Genomic DNA, 10,023 nt, shown 5'->3' on the forward strand with positions numbered 1-10,023 from the left:
TGGAACACATTGCTTCCCAGCCGGTGATCACTTGGCCAAGCAGTGTTACCCGAGTGCTGCCTGACTACAACAAACCAAACTGTCCTTCAATCATTCCAACCAATCCTAAACTCATCTACATTCATTAAGAGGATACAACCACGCCCTCCCACTATAACAGCTCCGAGTCACTCAACAAGAGGCTGCAGACCTGCCCAGAAGTGCTGAGAAATGCCTGCTGCATCTACCTGCATTGTGTTCTACAACTTCAGATACCTGAGTAGGGATTTTCTGACATTAGCACGATTGCAGTGTCTGCTGGAAAGAATGATCAGTCCATTGATCGGTTTTGTTCCTGTTTGGCAACTGTAACAGTTTTCGCCTCATCCCTGAGGGCGCTGTGAAACAAAAAATAAATGCAGGAAATGAAAAAGAGTTGTGTTGTTCATAGCCCTCAGATGTAATCATTTTCCATCCTGTCCTAGAAGAACGATGCCGGGAATCTGGTAGGTTGCTGTGGACGACACAGACCACGTTCTTGTCAGCCTCTCTGTGGCGGCTCTGGCACTGCAGGGGTTAAGTACTTAAAGTGTATCGCTGGAGCTACTGCAACATAAAACGAATTACCAGAGGGCTCGCAGCGACCAAAGCTCTACACACTTTATTGCTCATTTGGCTTTATTGCCTAATACTGTGGCCTGCTCAACAAGTCAGATAATCATAGCCTGGAACGGGGCCAGGTCATAGCATGTATTCCATTACACCTCCCCCCCTCCCCCATTCAATCCAATGAGGACGCCGGGGTCCGACTTCTCCTTAAGTCTGCTCACCTCATCACTACCGAGCTCGCTAATTCAGTCTTGTTGGCAGCTTTGGGAAACACGGATTTACAGGATCAATATCTCTATCATCTCTCTCTGCATCATCCATCAATCATCTGTTTCTCTACTGTCTGTCACGTATCTCTATCATCTGTCACGTGTCTCTACATCTCTATCATCTGTCGTGTGTCTCTATATCTCCATCATCTGTCATGTATCTCTACAGCTCTCTATTATCTGTCATGTATCTCTACATCTCTCTACCATCTGTCACATATCTCTACCATCTGTCACATATCTCTACATCTCTCTACCATCTGTCATGTGTCTTTACATCTCTATCATCTGTCATGTATCTCTACATCTCTACCATCTGTCATGTATCTCTACATCTCTACCATCTGTCATGTATTCTTACATCTCTACCATCTGTCATGTATCTCTACATCTCTATCATCTGTCACATCTCTCGGCTGTTTACCTCCATCTCTTTCTCTTTATTTCTCTCTCTATCCGTCATCTCTCTCTTTTTACCCATCATCCTTTCCTCCTTCTTTCTATATCTCCCTCTGTCATTTCTCTCTCCACCATCTCTCTTGCTCTCTGTATTATCTCTCTGCTTCTCTCTATCATCTCTCTCCTTGTATACAGTATCTCTCTCTTTCCCTTATTATCTCTTTTTCCCCAGTCAGATCTTTCACCCTCTTTTCTTATTTCCCCTTTATCATTTTTCATCTCCCTATCATCTCTTATTATATCTCACTTTTCCTCTATCATCTCTCTCACGTCTATCATTTCCCTCCTATTATATCTCTCTGTTTCCCCCCCTATCATATCTTTCACCCTCTATTTTCAGTTTATCATCTTTCTCACACTCTGTCATCTCTTTCCTGTTATCAGTGCTGTCTTTAATATTGATTGGCCCCTGGGCAAACATTTTCTTGGGCCACGCTGTGTCCCACCCCTACCATGCAATTTCGCCCCCGCCATGCAATACTACCCGCTATATGCTGAGCGCTCAGAGCCGTGCTGCAGCTGGGACAATATTGTTGGGATTCACCCCGCTACCCGATTGACAGCTGGCTCTGCCTCTCTACAGCCAGCTGTGCCCGCCCCTTTCCCATCTGTGTCTCCAATCAGAGCTGAAGGAACAGAAAGGAGAGGGGGAATCCCTGCGGGGAGTGATGACTGACAGTCACCGCTCTCTGCAGGGAGGTGAGCGATCAGTGGTGTGTGATCACAGTTCTCGATCAATAGAGCCGACATGCGACAGCTGAAGCTGCATAATTATGGGGATGAGTACATTTCACTCTCCCCATAGTTCACCTTTCAGGGTAAATGTGTGGATAATCTGCCACCTACCACTTCCACTGCATGGAATGACAACAATAATAATGACACCTGAGCATGCCCCCTGGTGTCATCATTATTATTATTGCCAGGCAGCATTCCCGTTGCCCAGCAGTGTCATACATTCCTATGGAACATCCAGAGACAGCCACTATGATGGAAGATGGGGTAATGGTGACACATTGGATGATGGGTATGACACCCCACCCTGAGCCCCTCAGCTGTTGTGATGGCCACAGTGATGTCATATGACGTCACCAAGTCGTGATGCCACACCCCGCCTAGATCACACATCTTTCCTTATTTAATATTTAGTCCAACAACTCAACCCCTTGAACATGTCGGCATGCTTTAGTCGTTCACAAGCACATGATGCATCCATCTTTTATATGGCCATGTACATGAACAAGCAAAACAGCTCTTCCCAAATGTATGTTCATATATGGGGACCAGTGTGCTCTCTTAAGGTCATGGTTGGGGGCCCATCATGTCTTAGGGGGCTATGGGATTACCTGCCAATGGCAGTTCCTTCCCTGTTTGGCATCCGTATCCTATGGGTCACTGCTCTGCACATATTGTTCCATCAAATGGTGTGAGTAAAGTTTAAAACCCTATCATTTACTCTCTCTATTGGTCCTGGTGACCAATGACACCCGCTCAGAAATCCAAAATTTGCCATGGATGGCAAATCCAAAATGTTACATCTCTGGATCAGAAAATGATCTTACCAAGAACAGTTTAGACTTTGGTGGCAATTATCTCATTTTGAAGAGATTTCTTGTCACTTCCTGTTTTGTCTGCAGAACAGGAAGTGAAGGAAAATCTCCCCAATACAGCAAAAAAATAGATATAAAACCTGACAGGGGTACTAAACATTCCATCTCCTATCAAAAACTAAAAGAATTTTTGGTGTAGACACTCTTTGAATAAAGCCAGACGTGTTGTTGGATTTGTGACACGTTTTGAATTTCTGCTGCATTTTCCTTCCAATATTCTGTTCCCCTCTCATATGTTTTGCTGGAAATCTCGCCTCCGTACCGCACGTCCCTGGTCACCTACACGGCGACATATATCCTATGAGGCGAGGATATTAAAACGCATAGACACCCCTTTTTGGCTTGATATAAAGACCTTTTTTTTTTTTGTACCTGCTCCCACAGAGTCGTCCATTAAAGGCGTCAATTAAAGCGTCTCTTTGACCTGACGTGATTTATTAGCGCTGGTGATATACGAACACGCGTTCCCGCTGTAAAAACATCTCGCCTAACCCACAAAGGAGTCACAGCGAAACGCTAGATTCAATCTCAAGGAGAAAAAAAAAAAGAGCCCTATTAATTGCCGGAGACTTTACACACCGGGATGACTGAACGCCGCTCCTAATAGGCCGAGGTAGGCCCGAGCCGAGACCCGCGAGAAGGTTTTATGGCTTTTAATGAATTTATGTTTCTCCACCAGCCTCCTCACTTTGATTTACAATTAGGAGGGAAACCCCGCAAAGAGGTCTCCAGATAAAAAGCCAATAATATATATTAAATGCACGTATGGAATAATAAAACTCATGTTTCGGCTTATTCCCCACCCTCGCTGGCCTTGTCAGGTCGTTAATTTTGACAGAAAACACAGTTCCTGTTTTTCCCTCCAAAAATCTCTCAGCTGTTCACCCAGGGACAGCTGTTGCCCTCTGGAACTAATTACAGCTGTCTGTGAGATTTAGGCCCCCCGCCTCCCCTCCCCCCCTCCGCGTACAACTCAGATATTGCTTCTAATTTTTAACGCGTACAGTTGGAAGATGTCATAACACCAGGCTGCTTTTCAGAGAGCCATGAAAGCAATCGCTGCTCACAGCTGCTACCGGGCAACAATGGCGCACGCTGCATTAACCGCTTCTCTGCGGGATACCAACCAAAAGCACGTTTTATTTTTCATATTCTGAACCTGACCCGGGAAGTTGTCATAAAAAAATTTATTTTGGCTTTTTTTTTTGCTTTCATTATCATTAATATGATTTAAGATATGTACACACACACACACATATATACATATATATATACAGGGCTTGAAAAATTTTAGGGTGTCTTACCAGTCAGTCAAAAATTTCACCAGTCAGCATGGCCGGACTATCGGCCTTGCACTTTATGTTAACATTTTTTTGGGACAGGTAGAGCTTTCTTTTGGAGGTATATAATCACCTACTTTATTTTTTTTATGATTCTATAATTTTTGTATTACTTTATTTTTTTTGACACGCAACTTTATTACTATTACATCGGGATCTAAGAAGCCCCCTATATAATAGCCAATTTACATGACAGGTCCTCTTTATGGAGACATCAGGGGTCTCCAAGACCCCCAGAGAAGCTGATGAAGCAGAGATCAGCTTCTGTAGCTGGAGAGTGACACTGAATGCAGGAAGTGATGTAAAATACATCACTTCCTGCATTCGGGGACTGAGAGGAGATCAAAGGGAGTTTGTATTACTGAACTCCCTTTGATCTCCTGTAATAGAGCCGTGACGGTCCCGGCCGCATCGGGCACAGCGGATCTCGGGACCGGAAAAGGCAGTGACACTTGCTCCTATACAAGTGGTCAGGCATCTCTAGAGACGCTCGATCGCTTGACTGTAAAGCTCCCGGCCGGCCGTGTAATTACAACGAGTGGATTTTTCAAGCCATGTATATATATTTATATATATATACATACACACACACAAAAATATATATATCTATAGATACAGGTGAAACTCGAATTAGAATATCGTGCAAAGTTCATTTATTTCACTAAAGCACACACACACACAAAAAAATCATAATAAAAAAATATATAGTGCATACATACTTGGGGGAATTTATCAAAACTGGAGCAGACTGAATCTGGAGCACCTCTCTTCAGTCTGTTCAGTTAAGTTTTGAAAATGAAAGATAGAAGCTGATTGGTTGCTCCAGTTTTGATAAATTCCCTATATGTATTTTTTAGGGATGCACGGATACTCAGTATTTGGGCGAGTACTCATACTCGCCCAAATACTCCCGCTGCTTTTTCCGATATCGGGACTTCCGGTATCAGGAAGCCGGGGGGGGGAGAAGTCATTACAGGTTGCCTGGCATCCTGATTGGCCAGGAAGCCGTCTCCATGCTCCTTCGTCACTGAACAGGAACCAAAGGGGAAATCTTCCAATAGGGACACTTGTTCCTGTGACAGCTAAGAAGGGAATTTTCCTCACATTGGAGTGATATCATCCCAAATTGAATTTTACTGTTAAATACCTCAATTGATAATATGCTTTCAGTAAATTCAGAAGATCTGTGCACTTATACCTTACCTAAATCCAGAGCTCTAACTACAGATCTCGGGGGCCAAATAGCAAAAATGTGACGGGGGCCCCCCTGATGACCTCTCTCTGAGCGGTGAGTAACAATGCCAAGATCCCAAAGACTCCTCTTGTGCATCTGAAGTCGTCTCTACACTGTACACTTTACAGGAGATTAGAGTTGTCATCAACTACAGCCACTCCATCCATTAATGATACAGTACTCTGTTACCTTCACATGTTCTGTGTTTAGTTTGCCTCAAAAACCTGATGGGGCCCCTTCCACCTCCAGGCCCCATAGCAGCCTAAGCTGCTCTGGTTATAGCTACGCCAATGTTTAAATCCTTGTAGGTGCTTTGCAGTCCTTGCAGACAAGCTTTACACTGCAACTGTACCTATGTGCCACGACAAGCCACACAGAACCTCATCGTGCCATCTGATAGAACGGCTTATCTTATAAAAGTGTAAAAGGTTGGCCCCATTTTCAATGCTGCTTATTCCCTAAATCTGCATTGCAGATGTCTCATGTGACCATTGTAGATACAAGTAGCTTTTATTCCAGTTCATAAACCTGTTGTCGTTTCCCTCTACCCCCTGCAGGTGGATCCGGGGAGAACATTACCGCTACAAGTTCAGCCGTATATGGGGCGCACACTCCTCCGAGGGCAAGTGGTGGATTCGGAAAAGGATTGCGCAATATTTCCCGCCACTCAATCTGGCGGGCCTGAAGAAATATTTCAAGTCCCGCTCTTGGGCTCTGCCGTCTGCGTCCTGACAGAAGGCGGCTTTATTTTCCAACCACTTTTCGGGTTATATGTGTAATTTTATACTTTTTATAGCGCTAAATTGGGTACCTCTTAGCCCCCTCTGAGTGTGGGGATTCGTATCTCTATGTTACAGTTAGTCTTACTACTGCTCTCTTCAAGTATACCTGACGTGACAGAGCTGATTTACTAAAGGAGTTGAGAGTCTTCACCTAATAAAGTGTGTGAATAATCACTTCAATTTTTTAATCATGTGAAAAGCAAATTCATGTTCACTATAGGGCCCGTAACACACCATATGTGGTGGACTGTGGCGGGCAGCCTTGCCCAATGCAGTCCCAACACAGACAAGGCAAATTACCTTATGTCTTATTAGTTCAGTTCACACCACTGTGCTCTGGGAGTGCGCTGATTAAAAGAAGGTCCTTTTTTTTTCACCACAGTGTACTACACCCGCCTCACAACATGCTGCAGTGAAAAAACAAATTAAATGTCATTTTGTGACATTTCAATAAAGTTAAAAAAAAACAGTGTGATGCGTCATTTTACAACTCCCTTAGTAAACGAGCCCTTCTGTATCAGCAAAGGCCATGCTGTGCTCTGAGCCATTAACGCAGGGGTGGGCAACTCCGGCCCTCCAGCTGTGTTTTACATCCCATCATGCCTGTGGCTGTCAGTCTTGCAATGCCTCATGAGGTTTGGACTTCCACAACTCAGCACTGCATTAACCCAACCTGTGAAACGCTACACAGATGTTCCTCGCTTACCGACTTACCTGTTTTGCGACCACTCGCACTTACGACGGTCCGCCGATCAACCTCCGACCTTGCGCGTCAGTGCGCCGTGCCGCCGGCGGAAGTGGTGTCCTCCGAGCTTCACTGCGAGTCCCGGTAAGTATTTCCATTGCCCGATGTACAGTACACTGTTCGGTACATCTGCAACGCTATACAGTACTGTACTAATGCAGCACAGTACTGTATAGAGTTCCTCACTTAACGACCAATCGGTTTAACGACCTGGTCATAGGAACGGAACTCGGTCGTTAAGTGAGGAATACCTGTACTGGAGGAACACAGTGAGCTTCATGGATTAAAGTATCCTTGAGAGGAACAAGTCTTGCTGCCCCTCAAATACTCTCTTTGTCCAGGTAAGAAGTATGGGGAGAGTGAGAGTGACATAGTTACACTTTAAGTCCAGTAAATCTTTATTTCACCCAATAGGCCAACTTGTTTCAGGGGCACAATACTCCCCCGCAGGGGCGTAACTAGAAATCACAGGGCCCCATAGCAAAATTTTGTATGGGGACCTGTGATTTCTAGTTACACCCCTTGAAGAGCCCACATAGCTCACCTGAGGGTGACCCTGCAGAGCCCACCATAGACTCTCCCATAGCGACCCAGGCGGCCCGCACGGCATCAGGGGGGGTGTCCTGGCCGGGCCCCCCTGTGCCCGGGCCCCATAGCGGCCACCTGGGTCGCTATGGCTATTGTTACGCCACTGCTCCCCCTTCATCAGGGCTGGGAAACAAGGTCATGTAAAATAAAAATCTAATGATGATGATTCAGCTATATCCAAAAAAAGTCACACACACAAATATTTCATTGGACCGCCCCTTATCTGTGATGACGGCATGCAGTCCCCATGGCATTGTTTCAATAATCTTTTGCAACATTTATTTCCATCCGGAGTTGCATTAATCTCTCGCCAACATCTTGTAGTGATGATGGGAGAGTCAGACCACTGTGTAAAGTCTTCTCCAGCACATCCCAAAGATTCTCAATGGGGTAAAGGTCTGGGCTCCATATGTGAAAATGATGTCTCATGCTCTTTCACAATGTGAGCCCGATGACTCCTGGCATTGTCACCTTATAATATACCCAATGTGGGTAGAAAACAATCCATTGATGGAAAAACCTGGACATTCCGTATATTCAGGTCGGGAGCTGACCTCATTTTATGGGCATAAAACGTTGTTGAACCGAGACCTGACCTACTGGAGCAACCCCAGATTATAACAATGCCCGAAATCCAGGTGATTACTTTTTGGGGGGGCCAGGCAGTGTATAGAATTCCTATAATAACACATCTTGGCATTAATACATTTCGAGGTGTGTCTATGTGGATACATGGAAGCATTGCAAAATGTCTTAACTTTATTAAGACATATATTATTTATTTGATGTTGTTTCTCAGCCCTGATGAAGGCGGAGCATTGAGCTCCTGAAACACGTTGGCCTTTTCTTGTGGCCGCCTGTCATGGAAGTTTAACCCCTTGAGGACCAAGCTTCAGAAGCTTGTTTTTCAGTTAAGGACCATAGCAATTTTTGCTGTGTGTGTTCAACCGCAATGTCCATCTTTCTCATATATTGCACCAACACACATTATATACTGTATATATACATTATATACTGTCATTTGATGTGACATAGGCATATATAAGTTCTCATTTAGTGCATGACGGAAGCTTAAACCAGTGCAAAACTTAAACTGCGCTGGAGACACCTTAGCCAGCAGAAGTTTCTTCCTTTTCTGGATAATATCCTTTGATGTCTTAGGCCCTGTTCACATGAGTTTCAGGTCCGGATCTGCAGACGCGGTGCTAATGATGCAGTGCGTTTCTGATGCGTTCCAGTAAAAAAAAAAATGTTTTTTTTTTTTTGCTGGAGTGGGGCTGTTAGTATGTTAGCTGCAGTGCAGTGCGTTTTGGACGCGTTTTAGACGCGTTTGCGTTTTCTGACCGTACAAAATGTGACATGCAGTATTTTTCTGTCGTAAGCTGAACGGACTGCGCACGTGATAACTGTAGCCCATAAAACACATAGGGATACATTGGGATGCATTTTTAGTGCAGGAGCGTACGGATCAGGTCAGCACAGAAAACGGATGTCGTGTGAACCGGCACTAAGTCCATAAATTTAGACACAGCTGGCAGGTGATCCAAACTGATGATGCTCAACTCAAGTCCGGTTCACACCGAACGCATGAGGTCCATGCATTTAGCACAGTGCACCGTAGCATTCATGAATGGCACAGCAACCCACCTCCCACTGCAATGAACAGTACCCCAATAGTGTGCCGTGCAGTGTTATAAAGTGATGCTTGCACTGCTACCAGAAGGTACGTGGGGTACCATATGAATGAATAGCAATGCGCCTAGCACGTGGTACAATGCACTGTGCAGTAGGATGCGTTAAATGCACGGATCCTGTGTGTTTAGCGCACTACTATGGTGTGAACTGGCATATCATCCTTGGGTGGGGTTGGCCTTAAACTATGAAATCACACACGTTGGATTGTGCCCGGATCGGCCAGGGTAGAGTCTGGCTCTGGTCCATAAGCACCGATGGATTGTGGGACATACTGCTGCTTTCACTAAGCAGCAGTTGTGTTGGCCGAATGCTCAGCGGTATTGTGCTATGTGCGGCGATTCCCTGGAAAACATGTCCCAGCTGTTGTGTTCTGTGCACATCATAAAATCCTAAAGCCCTTCTGCTGGAATTCCGTCCATGAGCTGCATGCTTATCAAGAAGGCTTTTATAAAAGGGGGGGGGTTATACAGTCTTCGAGGGGCATGCGGCCCAATCACCAAAACAACATTAAAAGAAAAGGTATATTTTGTATAATTCTGGAAAATGTTGATTTGTTTTTCTATAAAATAAGAAATATATAATAAAGATTTCATTCAGTTGCCGATGCATTATTAGTGTGTGCCTCGTGTGGTGTCTCGGATCTGCCAAGTGTCTGATGCTACCACTGTGTTGTCTATTCATCTGAAGGGTGAATATCCACATGGAACTGGCAG

The 10,023-nt window shown here is 44.8% G+C and overlaps 1 protein-coding gene across 2 annotated transcripts in view; it reads left to right on the plus strand.

Moving 5' to 3' along the window:
- Window positions 1-6,255, plus strand: part of LMF1 (lipase maturation factor 1) — a 244,419-nt gene extending 238,164 nt beyond the window's left edge. Inside the window, exon 11 of one of the 2 annotated variants that reach the window (XM_018567617.1) lies at window positions 6,058-6,255. In XM_018567617.1, the coding sequence (XP_018423119.1) occupies window positions 6,058-6,232 (175 nt within the window). In that variant the 3' untranslated portion in view covers window positions 6,233-6,255. The remainder of the gene's footprint in view (window positions 1-6,057) is intronic. The other variant, XM_018567618.1, reaches the window with a different exon arrangement.
- The last annotated feature ends 3,768 nt before the right edge of the window (window positions 6,256-10,023 follow it).

The sequence above is a fragment of the Nanorana parkeri genome, unplaced genomic scaffold (genome assembly GCF_000935625.1).
Source record: "Nanorana parkeri isolate BGI_ZX_2015 unplaced genomic scaffold, ASM93562v1 scaffold1075, whole genome shotgun sequence".
Taxonomy (NCBI): domain Eukaryota; kingdom Metazoa; phylum Chordata; class Amphibia; order Anura; family Dicroglossidae; genus Nanorana; species Nanorana parkeri.